The sequence below is a fragment of the Gracilinanus agilis genome, chromosome 1, assembly GCF_016433145.1.
Source record: "Gracilinanus agilis isolate LMUSP501 chromosome 1, AgileGrace, whole genome shotgun sequence".
In the NCBI taxonomy this organism is placed as follows: domain Eukaryota; kingdom Metazoa; phylum Chordata; class Mammalia; order Didelphimorphia; family Didelphidae; genus Gracilinanus; species Gracilinanus agilis.
In genome coordinates, this window is record NC_058130.1 from 665555883 (window position 1) to 665573834 (window position 17952).

The 17952-nt window shown below is 37.3% G+C and overlaps 1 protein-coding gene across 2 annotated transcripts in view; it reads left to right on the forward strand.

The window, feature by feature from the left end:
- The window catches only part of COLEC10 (collectin subfamily member 10), a 68361-nt gene that overhangs the window by 24340 nt on the left and 26069 nt on the right, over positions 1-17952 (forward strand). For both annotated transcript variants that reach the window (XM_044668899.1, XM_044668906.1), the window contains exons 2-3: positions 7194-7265; positions 10459-10530. In XM_044668899.1, the coding sequence (XP_044524834.1) occupies positions 7194-7265; positions 10459-10530 (144 nt within the window). The remainder of the gene's footprint in view (positions 1-7193; positions 7266-10458; positions 10531-17952) is intronic.

Here is a 17952-nt window from a genome sequence, read left to right on the forward strand (position 1 = left end):
AGAGAGAGAGAGAGAGAGAGAGAGAGAGAGAGAGAGAGAGAGAGAGAGAGAGAGATAGGCAGAGCATTTAGTAAGCCCATTGTATAAGCAAGGAAGACTTCCTACTGGAGGTATACTAAGGTCAGCGGTCCTGAGAGCCAAGTGTTAAAATTTCTGTATCAACATTTTTACCTTGGAAATCTCAAATGCTACAAGTCAGCATTTGATTTGTTGTTCTTTTTTGGGGGGAGGGATTTTTAAAAGTGATGGAAAAAATGCTTATCAGGCAGACTAAAGTTTAAAGTGTCATGTATACTTCCTTTTCAGAGTCAATTGTCACACACTTACCCCTGATCCCTACCCTTAAGGAGCTTACATTCTAATGAGTGAAAACAACAACTGTAGAGTAATAAAAATTGATGTTGGGGAGGAGAAAGAATAGCTGCTGCAGTAGGCAAAAGGAGGTACAGGAAGTCTAGGAAAAAATGAGGTAAAAAAATATAGCTGAGGTCATTTCCACAATGGTGTTCCAATGAGGATAGGGGAGGAGAGTACAAAGACTAAGATTTCCTAGTGGCAATGTGGTAGATGGAATCTTTAGAAGTTCGAAGAGAAAATGAGACAAAACATGGCTAGGGTCTTATCTTAACTGGTCCCAGAGATGGAGTGAAATACTAAGGAGTTAAGAATTTTGAATGAATAAATGAAACATGAGTTCATGCTTAATAACCTCAGTAAGGTAGAAAGAAGAGGATCTGGTACTTAAGGAAAGTAGTCATTTTTATTAGGCATTATGTAAAATAATTTAGGGAATTTGTTCCAATCACAGCCAAGATCCTGTTTCCATATAGCTGATATGGAACATTGGACAGGTACATTCCTTCTTGCTTCTTCTTAGTACTTCTTGGATGCAAGAAGTTAAAAAAAAAGTGCTAATGAGGATTCTAATGAGTGGTCATAAATAGAAGTATTATTGAGTAGAAGCAGGGGCCCAGTTAAAATGAGGTAACCAAAATTTGTAGTCAAATACATCAACATGTTTTTGTGATCACCCACCATAATTGCTACAGAAAGCCCAAGAGTCAGTTGAGAGTCAACCAGTATTGGGGATGACTCAGTAGAAGATGAAAGGAGCAAAGGAATCTAAGGTATTCATGAAAGCTGCATTTAAATAAAAGTTTAGACTCTAGGCCAGGCATTTAAAAATGAATTAGAGGCAGCTAAGTGGCTCAGTAGATTGAGAGTCAGGTCTAAAGATGGGAAGTCCTAGGTTCAAATCTAGATTTACATATTTCCTTGCTATGTGACCCTTGACAACTCACTTAACTTCCATTGCCTAGCCCTTAAATTTCTTCTGTCTTGGTACCAGTACAAGGTGTTGATTCTAAAATGAAGGTAAGAGTTTAAGAATAAGTAAAGTAAAATAAAATAAAATAAAATAAAATAAAATAAAATAAAATAAAATAAAATAAAATAAAATAAAATGCATCAACAAGGTGAGTTGGGAAGGGTATAGTGACTAGAGGTTCCAGGTTGATGTGGATCATTGGATAAGTATGTTCCTTCTTGGTTCTTCTTAGTACTTCTTAGAAATAAAAGGGAATAAGAATGTTCTAATAAGGGTCCTAATGGGTAACCAGTGTGACTATACCACAATAATGAACTTTAATGATTCTAGAAGAGTTCTTCTCTTCTAGAGAGGTTGATAATGATGTGCAATTGAGGCTGATGATTTTGTGCAATTCTGCTTCATTTAAACTCAAAACACATTCAAATCAAGACATCACTCTGATGTCATTTGTTCTCTTGAAAATGGATTAACAACAGTGATGGCAAAGACTGTCAATGATGTGAAGCAAAGCAATGGCATTTCAATAGTTTGGAAATGATAACTGCAGAGTTATCATTGCCATTTTGGAGGCCCAGAAATGAAAGAAAAAAGGGGGACACAGAATTCCCCACAAACTCTCTGACATTTTAAATAGGGAGTCCTAACTTCCTATCATCAGATTTCATTATTATGGTACTTCTTGTGTATTTCAAGCTAGAAGTACTAATCCTCTGCTGTCTGTACTCAAATATTTTTTCTGTGAGTTGTACAAGTTGAGTTGAGTCCATGCCTCTTGATGATAATTATTAGAGCCTATCCTTAGCAAAAATTATAAGTAGATAGATTTGTATTTTGCTTACCCTACTATATTCATTTTAGGGTCTATAGCACATTCCTGCCCATATTTCCAATCTTAACTATACTATTTGTGCCTTGGTCTTCATTTCTATACTTATGAAAATATGGAGTTTGACAAGAATCATAAGATCACAGATTTAGGACTAGAAGAGACTAGAGAGAATTTCTAGTTCAGTCTCTCAAAACTGAAGTACAGGGAGGTTGTGATTTGGCCAGAGTCACAGATACTGATTTAGATGACCTCCAAGGCCCTTTCTAATCTGAACATTCTGATCTGATTTCTATGGTGAATCATCAAATTATACAGAGAATTCAAAGAATATTATTTATATTTCAGGGACAATTTTGTATAAGCAATATTTATTTTAAGATAATTAGATTCTGCTTCCTTTTCTTAGATAACGTATTCTTTCCTTTCCAAAGGTATATGTATTTTAATTTATTCAACCACATGGTCATATTTTAAATCTATCGACTGCGATAATAAATGTGAGCATTCAATCTAAATCCTTCAAGGTCCAAATGAGTGAATCTCTAATCAAGAAATTTCAAGAATGGTGCCACTATCAGGGAATAAATCTTAGTTATGGAATCTTAGCTGGCTCCTCAGATCATCTCATAGTCTATTGTCTAGCTTTCTCAATGCCCACAGAAGTTTTTTAATCTTTCATGTAATTATATCCTATCTAAGTGTAAAGGAGACAGAAGAGAGACAGCAATCTATCTTTTTTTTCTTATAGCCTTTCAAAAAGAAACAATATATCTTAGTGGATAGTGCTGGGTGTGGAATCAAGATGACTCGTCTTCAAATTCTACATATGAGACACTTTACTAGCTGTGTGATCCTGGACACATCATTTAAACACTCTGAGATTCACTTTCTTCATCTATAAAATGGGGATGATAATAGTATCTCTCTCTTAGGGTAATAGGAGGATCAAATGGGATTATTTAGATACATTGTTTTGCAGACCTGGAAAGGTTTTTAAAATATGAGTTGATATTAAGACAAATCCCTAATTTACAATGAAATAAAATAGGTGTAAGTCCTAACTCAAAATGATATAATGAGGATCCTTGTCAGTACTTCATGTGCTAAGTTAATTTAATAAACAGTTCTGTGTTTGGAGAAAATTATCCAGGAAGAAAAGATAAGTTAGCTATTCTCTCCTCTCTGCTAGATTCTTAGAAGTAAATCATTATTGCAGGTTCTTAGCCTGAGGGAGGGAAGATGTGTGTGTGTGTGTGTGTGTATGTATGTATATATTAAAATGAGCTCATGCTAGTTTAGTTTTTCATTTAATTTTTTGACTCAAGTGGCTATTTTCCAAAGAGGAAAAAAGGAACCTCAAATACACAAGTAATACAATGAGACATTGTTATTGTTCAGTGGTTGGCAGCCAACTCTCCATGACCCTATTTGGGACTTTCTTGACCCTGGAATGGTTTACTATTTCCTTCTCTAGCTCATTTTAAAGATGATGAAAACTGAAGGAAACACTATTAAGTGACTTACCCAGAGTCACACAGCTAGTAAGTATCCGACTCCAGATTTTAACTCATAAAGGTGAGTCTTCCTAATTCCAAGCCCAATTTCTCTACTCACTATGCCACAAAGCTCCCTAAATATATATCCAAAGGGGAAAAAGGACCACTGTGAATCATACACCTGTGCTTTTTCAAAGAATGTTTTATAGTTTCTTTTGGTTTTCAAATGTCCCGAACAAAATGACTCAGGATTAAGTGCAAAAACAAAGGCTCTGTTGGCTCCGGATCATGGCTCTCTTTTTTGACACAAGATTAAGAACTCCACTGCAGCATCTCTTCTTACTTTTATAAAACAACAAAACCAAAAACTCTTTGTCACCATAATAAGCTTGTGCTGTCACCCCATGCTGATGAATTCCAATCATAAACCACCAGGGTGCAGCCTCATCCCCAGGTGGCTCACTTGGCTGCACATAACTTCACACCTGCTGTGCCATGAAGCTATGGGAAGAGAGGGAAGAGGCAGAGTACTTAGCAATGGTCTTATGTGTGTGGGGGGAGGAAGGAGTTGTATTAGCATCATTCTCAATCATTTTTTTGCTATATAGAAGATGAACTGGGAAACAATCTGGTTCCTGCACCCAATATATACATACCATACATAGGAGTGCTTTTTTTTCCCCCTAAGCAATAGCTACTAACTAACTAGTAGTCAGAAAATCTTAAGCCTCCTAAGAATACTATTCCTCCCATCTCTGAACCTTTACACTGGCTTTCTAGAAGCCTTTCCCTTCTCTTCTTTGCTTTATAGAATGTCGTCTTCAAAATCCATTTCAAGTACTGTCATCTACTTGAAGTCTTTCTTGAATTCGACTGCTAAAGCTTTCCCAACCTAAATACTTTGCATTGCATGTATATTCATAAACACATACATATATACATACATATATGGTGTTATACATATGTGAATACACACTAATACATACATATATGTATACAGGGGCAGCTAGGTTGTATAATGGATAGAGCACTGTGCCTGAAGTCAGGAAGATCCAAGTTCGAATCCAGCGTCCAAAACTTACTTGCTGTATGAATATGAACAAGTTTCTAAACCTTTATTTATCTCCATTCTTCATCATCATTTTGTTCAGGACATTTGAAAACCAAAAGAAACTATATAAAATGTTCTTTGAAAAAGCACAGATGCATGATTCACAGTGGTCCTTTTTTTACCCTTTGGGTAATATATTTAGGGAGCTTTGTGGCACTGTGAGTAGAGAAATTGGGCTTGCAATTAGGGAGACTCATCCAGTTTCTTAACCTTTATTTACCTCCATTCTTCATCTGTAAAATGGAGATACACTAGAGAAGGAAATGACAAAGCATGCCAGTATCTTTGCTAAGAAAATCCTATGAACAAAGTCTATGGAGGTGCATAGATATGACTGAATGAATAAAAACAATGTATATGTATATTATACATATATTATATCAATATATATAGCATATATAGATCAATATTTATGTATGGATTTTATATATACATGAATACATATATGTATGCAATATATGTAATAATACACTATAACAAATATGTATATATGCTTACTATATATTATGCCTATTGTGTCATTTGAAATTGTTGTAAGCCCTGAAAGACTACAACTCCCAGGGCTCTCTGCTACAACCTCCCCTGACAACTCCCACTTCCTTTGTGGGAGGTGTCAGAGAAAGTATAAAAGAGAAAGTTTGGCACCTTTTCTCTCTCTCTAGCTTGGAGGCTTTTCTCTCTCTACCCTGGAGCTCTCTCTGCCCTGGAGGCTCTCGGACCCTGCTCTCTCTCCGCACCTTTTTCCCTTTCTATCTACCTGCTAGTTTTCCCTAGACCTTCCCCTTTCTAATTAAAATAAAACCCAGCTATTCTAAACCCTAAAGTTGCTCTCAGATCTTTTATTTGAGCCCCTGAAGGGCTCTGGTCAGTTTCCCCCGCTGGGGCTGCTGCTACCTTCCTTTCCCTTTCTCTACCTTCCTCTCTCCTGTCTCCCATTCCTCCAATCCTCCTACCTTCATCCCTTCATCACCCCCCTCACACTAAACGTGTATTTACTTTAATTTTCTAAAAATAAATTTACTTGTTTGTTACATTAAAATACGCAGTTAACTCCCTTCCTCTCCTCCTCCCATTAAAAGAGACATCATTTGACAAAAAGATACAGATATAGATAAAAGTATGTCATTTCTGTTTATCAGTTTTTTCTCTAGAGGTGGACATACACAAGTCATTCTTCAAACAATATTTCTGTTGCCATATATAATGTTCTCTTGGTTCTGTTCTCATTGCATTCTTTATGCTTTCATGCAAGTCTTTCCATGTTTTTTCCAAATTAACCTGTTCTTCATTTCTTATGGCTTGGTAGTTTCCATCGCATATACTGTGACTTGCTTAGCCATTCCCCAATGGACAGGCATTTCTTCAATTTCCAGTTCTTTGCCACCATAAAAAGAGTTACTATAATTTTATAATTCTTTCAGCATAATTTTAAATCATTCTCCAAAACTCACCTCAGTGTGAGATAAAACAAGCTCTAGAGGGGGCAGCTGGGTAGCTCAGTGGATTGAGAGCCAGGCCTAGAGACAGGAGGTCCTAGGTTCAAACCCTGCCTCAGACACTTCCCAGCTGTGTGACCTTGGGCAAGTCACTTGACCCCCAATGCCTACCCTTACCACTCTTCCACCAAGGAACTAATACACAGAAGTTAAGGGTTTAAAAATATTTAAAAAAAAAACAATCTCTAGTGATTCCATTTAAGTGAATATATTGTCTTTGTTCTAGCTATGGCAAAAAGAAATAGATTTTCAAGAGTCTTCCATAGACACCTCCCTCACAGAGATCACAGGATCATCGATTTAGTCAGAACTCAGAGATGATGAAGTCCAACCCCCTCATTTTCTAGCTGCAAAAATGACACCATTATTAATTAAATCAGCCTGGAAGGGCAGCAGTCCAGAGATTTCGGAGGCTGAAGGCCTGAGTTCTAAACCCATTCCTACTTCAAAGTGTGACTAGGTTCAGCAAGCATTTACTCATCACCTACTATCTCTAAGAGTATCCTGTTACTTTATCCCTAGGGATGCACATAATCCAGAGTTAGTTAAATGTGCACCTGACTTGTTAAAATGTTGACTTTCAGGGTGGGAATGAGAGCAGGCTCAACAACAAACATTCTTTCTACCATGACGTTTAACAGTTTGTGTATTTTTTCACTTGTTAGCTTTTCCTGTGCCACGATGGGGATATAAAGGGGATGTCATAGCTGAAAGGGAAAGGTACAAAAGTTTCCTTCCTCTCAGTGCCTCATAAGCATGAGTGTGTGTACACACACACACACACACACACACACACACACACACACACACACAGAGCACATTTCATGGATGCTGAATACCTTCCAAAAGTGAATAATATTTCAATTTGAGACACAATTGATTGTGTTGCTACTTGAACAGCTTCTCTATGTCTTGTTTTCTGTTTCCAAAGGGGACGATGGTGAGAAAGGAGAAAAGGGAGAAGAGGGAAAGCATGGAAAAGTGGGTCCCATGGGGCCAAAAGGTAGGTAAGAAGCTCGTTTAAATTTACACTGTACCTTCCTGAGAGCTGCTCTTTTTTTTCCTGCTGGGCATGTCAAACAGCCTGTCCTTTGTATGGGAAATTAATTGCTTTCATAAAGTACTTTACCAGAGAGATGCATAAAATGCGTTACTAACATGAATTAACTCGCCATCCTGTCTCCCTGGAAGAGTTCCTATCAACGGGACTCCAATCTATTCCTCCACCTGTATCCTTGGTGATGGCATGAGTGAAACTCCCCCACAGGTTTTTCTGTGGGACACAGAGACCTTGGAAACCCTCAGGAGAGATGGGCTTGGCAAGCATATCTCTACCCCATCAGCTCTCCTCAGAAATCTCAAAGGCCAGCTCTTCTCCACTCCCCAGTTCATGAGGTTAGAAAAATGGGGTCAATGAATAGCTCTCCCTGTCTTTCTTTGTCTATCATTGGAACAAGCTTCTTCCTCTGCTCCTCCTGGCAAATATAATATCAGTAGTAGAATAAGGAACACTGTCCCCCTTCCTCTGAAATGTTTATCTACCTGGTAGTACAGGGTTTACTGGGGTGACAGGGATCCTCAGGGGAGGCTTAAGTAGCTAAATCCCAGGATATATGTGTGCATGCATACATGTATATATGTGTATATGTATACATGCATATATATGTGTGCATGTATATGTATGTGTATAAATATTTAATATTTAAATACATACATTTCCATATAACCATACATTCTGTGTATAAATATATCTGTACATGCATGTGTTTTTATAAATATATGTGTATATGTTAATTGATGAATTATATGAATTGATCAATATAAAGAGAGCAATTAATATGTTCTACATAAACATGCATAAATGCATGTGTGTATAAAGATATGAAATGATTATATATACATTCATATATATGAGACAGAGGGAGAAAAGGGAGACAGAGATGGAGAGAAGGAAGAAGTGAGAGTAGAGGGAAGAAGAGAGGGAAGGAAAGAGAGAAGAGGAAAAAAGAGGAGGAGAGAGAAAGGAAAGAAGAAAAAGGGGAAGAAGAAAGAGGGAGGAAAAAGGAAGGGAGAGGAGAGAAGATATGGGGGAAGAAAGAGAAAATGTGGGAGAGAGAAGAAGAAAAAGGAAAGGGAGATAAAATAGAGGGAAGAGGGAGAACAGTGAAAGAGGGAAGAGAAAGTTAGAAGAGGATGGCTTAAACTCTCAGAAGCATGAATTTTTCTTGCTTCTATCCTTATATACCATTGGAGAAGAGAAGTAATGCAATTACTCAAAGTGGACAACTATGGACCAAATCGTCGTGCTTTTTAAAAGCTTCCTTATATTTTCATAGGTCCAGGCCAAAAAGATCTCAGATAAATAATACAGACAAAAACTTTGGTGGCTTTTGGCCCTAGCCTACTTATTGATACAGGCACAGGTGTTGAGCCTGAACATCCATGCCCTTTAGCTAAACTTTGTCACCATAATAAGTTGATACTGTCACCCCAGCCTGATGGATCCAATCACAAACCTTTAGCCTACAACCTCATCCCCAGGTGGTTCCCTTGGCTACATAAAATTTCACACCTCCTATGGTATGAATGTGTAGGGAGAGGGAAAAGAGTCAGAGTTCTTATGAATTGAAACAGGGAGCTGTATAAACATCTTTCTCAGCCATGTTAGATTAGTTCAGAACCGTCCTGGTCCCCATCCTTCAGACCCAAATATATGCACATTATACATGCATCTTTCTGACAAGTTGCTCCCCATGTGAAAACTTAGGATGGAGGTGCTTCAGCATTCATGACCTTTCTAGAATGCTATATTTCTCTTAGATTTAAGTTTTAAGATTTCAGTTGCTGCCCCTTCTTTGGCATCTAGGGATTAGGTAAGTATGTGTGTGGGGTGGTTATGGGGAGTGAAATAGCCTATGATCTCCATCATTCTTCCCGTGATTGTGTCTTGCAGAAAACTTATTGTTACTGATATTTTTTGACATGACTTTTTCTCTAGAAAATAGATTTGATTGTTGTGTAGAATCACAAGAGTTGGAATGAACTTTAGAAATCATTTAGTAATTGAGCCTAGAAATGAGAAACTTGAGCCTGGAGATGAGAAGTAACCTGTCCTGTGTCAGAGTTGGGATTTGAACCCAAGTCTCATAACTCAAAAATACAGAGGCCTGTCAGAGAGGCTGGTTTGGTGTTGAGAGGGTGTTGCATTCATCAAGGCACTGATATTCCAGAAGTCAGTCAAACAAGAAAGTAGGGGATAAAGGCAAGTCTTCATGCTGGTGACTTTATTAGTTTTAGAAGAGGGATGATTATTGTTGAAGTCATCTTCATAAGCAGCAATTACAAGTCTTCAAAGAAGAATTGGAATACTTTCTTTCTCTCTTGTTTTATCCACTTCTTGTCCCCATTCATGGCCCATGCCCAGTGGTCTCTTTTGGAAGAAACCAGTGCTCTCTTACACATTCTCTTGGCCAATCTTTAACATATCATCAGTAACCCTCTACCAGAAGGCTACATTTTCTTAAGAAGGAAGTGCCACACTAAAAAAAATTTGATCACATCAAGTACCTTGTAATGAATTGTCTGTGTGATTGTGCAAGACAGTTAATCTCTCCAGGCCTAAGTTTTCTTATCTGTAAAAATTGGGAGTTAGAATAATTGACCTCTAAAGTCTAAAACTGTTTAAGATCTGAAATGATCTGATTGTATTCCTATAACCCTCTAGTGCAATAGTTGTAAATAACAATTCACATTTGTTAAAATACAGCATATACTATTGTTATATGTAGTAGTTGTTGATATTTTCAGAATTCATTTTAAAGGGGAGAGACAACAAAATCATTAAGTGAAGTTGACTCATTGTCTAGACTTCAAACAAGTTATAGAAACTGGATCATAATAGAACATGCAAAATCTAAGGCAAAGCACCCTATTTTGGTAATTAGATGAAAAGTAATCTCTGTTGATGATCCCATTTTGTAATAAAAGTTTATTTTTAATTTTAATTATCTACTTAGATCACAAATAAACCAAGATTTTAAAATCACTGTCACTATTTTCTGTTTATAACATTTAGCTATGAAATAGCTATTTATTTATTTATTTGTTTGTTTGTTATTTATTCCCTAAAGAAATAACAAATATGCCACAAGTTTTATATTTTTAAAATAGTATATATAACATGGTTTGATTTTCAGGAATGAAAGGAGAACTGGGTGAAGTAGGAGAACAAGGCATCCTTGGCAAAATTGGACCAATTGGTGGAAAGGGTGAGTTACATTGTCTTATTTTCTATTGCCATTTCAAAGCAAATTAAACATGAAAATGTAATTATTTGCTGAAAGGTTTTCTTTGCTTGCTTATTTTTATTATCATTAGTTATTAAAATCACATTTTTAAAAATAAACATTTATATACATTTTTTGCTATTGGGTGTATCTCAGTGTCTTTTCCACATATGAATTTTATCACATGATCTCTGAAAATTCTTGATTTGTCCTAGTCAGGAATCGAGCTGAAACAAAGACTCAGTAATCTACATGCCATCCCAACCAGAAGTAACTGTACACTTAATAATCTCTCAACTCTTGCATCAATTTTTAATTTGATCACAATTATTTATATATGTTTAAGATTATAGGATTTAAAACTAAAAGCAACTTTAGAGATTATTTAGTCCAACCTTTTCATTTTGTACTTAAGAATATTAAAGTCCAGATTGGAAATGAGACTTGGTCAAAGGCATATAAATCCGTTTAGTGGCACAGCTGGAACTAGAGCCAGTCTTTCAACACCAAATCAGGTATCTTTTCCACGAAAGCATGCTCCTTATTCATATTCATTCACCCAGTGGTAAACTCTTCATAAATAGTAAATTGTTCATATTTGCATTCCTAATTGGCTCCCTATCCTACTCACCACAGCAACTCTTCCAAACCTTCTTCATCCTTCCTCAAACTTACACCTTTCACTCCTCCTCCTCTCATCCTCTCAGCTGAGAACCTTGTCTCATATTCACTGAAAAAACAAGACCATTCTCTGAGAGCTCCCTCTTCTTCCTTACTTTTTATTGCACATCACTCAGATGTCTTCTGCCTGTGCCTTCTTCTTCACCTCTATCTTACATTAAGAAGTGGTCTTTCTTGATTAGGGGGAGAGAAGAAACACACACACAAACACACACACACACACACACACACACACACACACACACACACATATATATATATATACACACACACACACACATATGTGTTGTGTATGTATGTATAATAACAGCTAATCCCATTTCAATCTATTTTTTCTTATAGATTGCCACCTCTATGATTCCTATTCGCTCACTTATCTTCAGTCTCTCCATGTGTATTGGCTGCTCCTCTACTACCTACAAGCATTCCTTTGTTTTCTTCATCCTAAAGCCCCCACTTCATCCATTCATCCTCACTAGCTTTTGTCCCAAATATTTCCTCTCTTTTGTGGCTTGAGAAGGTCATCTATAATTAATGTCTCCACTTCATTTCCTTGTTCTCTTTTCTTAATTCTCCACAAGTTGACTTTAGATTACATCTTTCGATAGAAATTTCTCTCCAAAATTATTAATGATCTTTTAATGTCCAAATGTAATAATCTTTTCTCATTCTTTATTCTTCAGTAGCCTTTGACACCATTAGTCACCTTTTTCTTTTTGATACTCTCTTCTCCATAGGTTTCGATGGCAATATTCTATCCTGGTTTTCCTTGTACCTGTCTAACCATTCCTTCTCAGTCTACTTTCCTGGATCTTCATCCAATCCATACCTGCACATGGTGAATGTTCCCCCAAGGATCTCTCCTTGGTCCTCTTCTCTATGTATACACTATCTCACTTGGTGATCTCATTAGTTTCCATGGATTAAACTATCATCTCTATGTTAATGCTAATTCCTAGACTTATTTATTTATCCAACCATAACCTCTCTCCTAATTCCAGATTCATAGCTCTTACTTCATTATGGACATCTCCAACTGAATATGTCATAAATATCTCGCAGTCAACAAAGCTCAAACTGAACTCTTCATCTTTTCCCATTCATCCCTTCTGAACTTCTCTGTTGTTGTCCAAAGCATCATTATGCTCCCAGTCATCCAGTCATTCCAGGTTCACAATCTAGGTGTCATCATCTTTGACACCTCATTCTCCTGTACTCCTCCATCCAATCTATACTATTGCTATAACCTTTCGAGAGATCTCCCTGCCTCCAGTGTCTCCCAACTTTGAGTAATCCTCCACTCAGTTGCCAAATTAACTTTCTTAAAGCACAGATAACATATAACTCTCTTGCATTCAACTATTTCTCCATAACCTGGCTCCCTTCTACTTATTTCTACTCTTCTTACGTCCTATTCTCCTCTACTTATTCTATGATCCAGTAACACTGGATTTCTTTGCTGTTCCTCCCATAAAACATTCTATTTCTAGACTGCATTTTCACTGGCTAATGTCTCCCATGCCTTAAATGCTCTCCTTTCTCATCTCTTCCTCCTGACTTCATTGACTTCCTTGAAGCCCCAACTAAAATCCCAACTTTTTTAGAAAGCCTCTCCCAATCCTTCTTTAGTACTTTCCCTTTTTTGAATATCTCCAATGTATCCTTCATATAGGGGCAGCTGAGTGGCTCAGTGGATTGAGAGCCAGGCCTAGGGACTGGAGGTCCTAGGTTCAAGTCCGGCCTTGGACACTTCCAGCTGTGTGACCTTGGGCAAGTCACTTGACCCCTACTGCCCACCCTTACCACTCCTGGGCCAAGGACAGTCCCTAGCCCGGATGAAAAAAGGAGGAGGGTTGGACGTGGGGCTAGCAACCCCACCCTGTAAAAACTACATCTGCTAAAGAAACTGCAACCTAAAGTAGGGGCAACTGGGCTAGCTCAGTGGATTGAGAGCCAGGCCTAGAGACAAAAGGTCCTAGGTTCAAGTCCGGGCTCAGACACTTCCCAGCTGGGTGACCCTGAGCGACTGTGTGTCCCATTGCCTACTGGTTGTGGCCCTATGCTCCTAGAATGGAGTCCCAGGATAAAAAAAAAATCCTTCATATATTTTATTTGTACATAGTTGTTTGTACATTAGACTGTGAGCTCCTTGAGGGCAAGAACTATCTTTTTCCTTTCTTTGAATTCCTGAAACTTAGCACAGTGCCTGACACATGGCAGGTTCTTAATAAATGCTAACTGACTGACTGATTGATCAATGAAGGCCTAGCCTAATAATGTACACTGAGATTACTAGGTTTTATGATCATTTTTAATCAGATCTTTTAACATTAAATTTAATTATTAGTCTCTGTTAGAATATGATTACTGCATATGAAGAAGACATCATTTCTACTCCCAAGTCTACCACTGCTCACTGAATTCAATAAGCCTTTACTAATCGCCTACCATTTGTAATGCCTGATGATAGGAGCAAAGGAAGATACAAAGTTTAGGTAAGACACAATTCCTGCCTTCATAGAGTTTACAGTCTAGTAGAGGGATATAGGACATATACAAATCAGTAATACAAAATGATATTACAAAATTAAGAAAGAAAATGCAATAAAGGTGTTATGTGAAGCTTTGCCGATAAAAGGTCATTACCAGTGAGGAAATTGGAGAAGTCTCCATGAAGAAGAGAGCACTTGAGTTGGATTCTCAAGGATGGGAAGAAATTCAATGGTGTTGAGATTGGTTATTTGAGTCACTGGGAATACTATGAACAAAGGCACAACAAAGATTATCATGAACAAAAGGAAAGATCAAAGCCTGTATAGAAGTCAACCAGCAGTCCATTTTGGTTGAAGTTTAGATTACATAGTTAGGGATAGTGTTAGATAAGACTGTATTATGATTGCCAGTCAAAAGACTTTGAATTCGTGATGCAACAAAAAAAAAGAGTATTGATTTAGAATCTGAAATCCAGAGTTCTAATTATTTGCTCTGTTATTTGCAAACTATATGACCTTTGTCATCTAAGTGGTGCAATGGATAGAGTGCTGAGTCTAGTGAGTTCAAATCTTGTCTCAGACAGTTACTAGATGTGTAGCTCTGGACAAATCACTTAAACATATTTGCCTCAGTTCCCTCATCAGTAAAATGAGCTGTAGAAGAATATGGGAAATCCCTCTAGTATTTTTGCCAAGAAAATCCCAAATGGGGTCATGAAGAGTCAGACATGACTGAAAATGACTAAACAAAAAGTGAGGAAGCTTGACCAGATGATCCCCTCAGTCTCTTACAATCTAAATATGTGATTTCTCTTTATTCAGCGGTCTCTGGAGATCCATTGAAAAATTTAGATCAAAGCAGTGTCGTGACCACTTATTCACTATTTAATGGAAATAAGTTTGATAGGGGTAGGAAAGATGGTTCAACAAGGGAGAGACTAGATGTTCTAGAGAAGAATGATCATGTTTGAAGCTGAAGCAGGAGAGAAAATATAGAAGGAAGGAGTGCTTAGTACTTCAGAGAAGTCAAGGATGCTAGGGATGATGAAGAAACATAGTAGAAAACAGCCCCCTACTTACTATCAAAGCATATCTATTGGAGTACAAGCTCTTTTACTTTCTCTTTACAACGTGTGACTTTTAGCAAATCACTTAACAATTACAATCCTTAGTTTTCCTCTTGGTTAAAAATTAGAGGTTTGAATGATTGCGAAGGTTCCAACCAACTCTAAATGACTCAAAGTTTCTTTCCATCTCTAAATAATCCTATGGCTGAAAAAGTCCATTGGAATTGATAAATAGGAGATCATTGATGGCCTGGTAGAATATTTCAGGAAAATGCAAGGACAAAAGCCGTAGACTGAGTTCTGAGAAGGAAATGAAGAGCTATAAGAAGTGAAGGAATCAGACATAGACAACTTTTTAAGTTTATCATTGAAGGGAAGGAAGAGATAAATAGCTTGATGGAAATGAAGTATAAAGAAAAGGTTCTTTTTTTAGGACTAGAGGAACATGAAAATGTTTATTCATATAAGAGAAGGAGTCATCAGAGAGATTTAAGAGACAGGAGATGACTAATGAACAAGTTCCTGGAGGAAACAAAAGGGTTTGGGAGCAAGATTTCAGCTAAAAAGAATTCATATCAGTGAGGAGTAACAATAATAATAATCCCCATTTCTCTAATGTTTTAAAGTTTACAAAGTATGTTTCTCATCATGCGAGATGGATAGTGTAAGTATAATTACTCCCATTTTACAAATGAGGACTATGAGGTTCAGAGAAGTTATCACTTGCCCACAGTCACACAGCTAGTAAATGTTAAAGCTGGGAAATTGCCTCTTCTTTTACCAAAGAAGAAAGAAAGAAAATATATAGGAAAATATCAAACTTCTCTTTGAAGTAGGAGGTTAAGTCATCGGATGTAAATGTGGAGGTTAGGGGTAAAGTTGGAGGCTATAAAGGAGAGAGGGAAAAAAGTTTGAAGTAGTTGTTATGGGGAATTACATTATGGTTATGGAACTAGATTGTACTAGATTTTCAGGTAGATGATATGAATTTGAATCCCAGCTCTTCTATTCATTACCTATGTGGCTTTGATGAACATCATAAGCTTTCTGGGTCTTAGGTTCCTCATTTATTCAAATAATGTATGGGGCATGGTCTTGTCATTTCCCAAATCTTTCCTAGCTCTACTTTTAAGACCTTGGAAATGGAAATGGGTCGATGAATTTGCTTATGGAATGAAATAGAGAGTTAAAAAAGTTAGGATGGGCAGCAGCATGGGCATGAAAAGAGTGAGATATAAACTTTTAATGGGTGAAATAATCTTAATTTTGTTCTTTTTTTCCAGTGATGCTCAGCAAAAAGAATGGAGAAATTGTTTTGCAAGAGTGGTACCAAAGAATAGGAATTTTGCAGATCAAGAATATCAGAATGCTGGGGGCGAGGGATTCTGAAATAATAACTAGTGAAATATTAAAATATTAAAATCAAAATATTAAAATATTAAAATTAGTGAAATATTAAAATAATAACTAGGGTTATATTAAAATTAGAATGTTTCCTCAAGCCGAGCATGAAATATAAATAGCCAATGAACTTTTCAAACTACAATGAGCTATCAATAGTCAAGGAATATTTATTAGTTTTCTGTTATATGCTGGGGACTATGCTAAGTGAATCAAAAATGAGGATGGTACATTTGGAGGATAGGGATTTTTCAAGGGACAGTATAAACTTTAAGAGTAGATTTAATATAGATGAGCAAAGGAGTGGAAGTAGAAAATTAACAGGCAATGGTTAGAGAATCTAATTCATTTCTGGATGCCAGAGGTTAGGAAGGGTCTTAATAAGTCATGAACATCCAGAGGAGAACAATTAGGATAGTGAAGAGCCTTGAGTCTATGTTATATAAAGATGGATTAAAAGGACTAGGGATGTATAGCCTGAAGAAGAGAAGACTCAGGGAAGATATGATAACTGTCAAATATGTGAAGGACTCTCCTGAGCAAAGAGAGATCTAGCTTATTCTATTTGACCACCTAAGGACAAACTAGGAAAAATAAGTAGAGGCTACAAAGAGGTAAATTTAGGCAAATTAGGACGGCTCAAAAATAGAATGAGTTGTACATGAGATTACAGAATCAGAAACCTAGAGTTAAAGCCACCAAATATAATCTTCTCACTCTAGAACTGAAAAAATGGAGTCCTAGTGAGGTTGTGAATTGCCTAAGGGCATCTAGGCAATTAAGTGTCAAAGAGGGGATTTGAAATGAGTTTCTCTAATTTTAAAGCCAGGGCTCCCTTCACACTGCCACACTGGTGGGTTCCTCCTCCTTGGAAGTGTTTGAGCAATGTCTAGATGTCTACCGTGGTTCCAAGAAGTTGTAGGCTGCACAGTGGCCACACATAGCAGACAGTTGGTTGAAGCCAGGACAAGAGTAACCCAGAGACCTCACACTGTAAGAACACCCATTGCTGAGTTAGCATAATGTCTGCCCCAAGTGTGTGAAGCCTTCCCCCAACAGAAGGGATAGATGAGAACAATTTATTCCAAAAGCCATGAAAGCAGAAGAAGTACATGCTGAGGAGTGATTAGAGTTTGGTTGGACATTAAAGATGCCAAGAACATCTTCTGCATCCTGGGCCACTGCCAGCGATCTTTACTTTTGTTCTGCCATTGGACTTCAATGATTCTAGAAGAGTAAGACTGACAGCTTTGTGCAACTCTGCACCACTTAAATCTAACTCATGTTCAAGTCAAGACATCACCCCATGAAGTCATCTTTCACCTTGGAAAATGAAGGACGACAACGTGTAACGATGGAGATTCCTTCCCAGGTGTAGGTTGCACTTGAAGGCTAGTGAGGGTCATTCCAGAACTCAAAAATCAGTGGTTCTGGAGGATTTTCTCCTCATTCTCTTAAAATGGAATCCAGTCAAGGATCTCTACTCTTCCCCTACCAGAAATCAATGAACTTCTAATCTGGGGCTTGTGCTTCCTGTCCTTTCAAGTATTCTTTATTATAATAGCCATACATATTCTTTTCAAAAGTCTGTGGTTCTTTATTCTGTGTCAGTCCCACCCACATCACTTTTCATCAGTGGGCACCAGAACTCATCCCTTTAAGACATGTCACTGAAATTTATGAGTGTGTGTTAGAATGCAAAAGAACGAGGAACACTGTTCTATACCTCCCTATACTAACTTCATTTTTAATCTGTTCTTTGA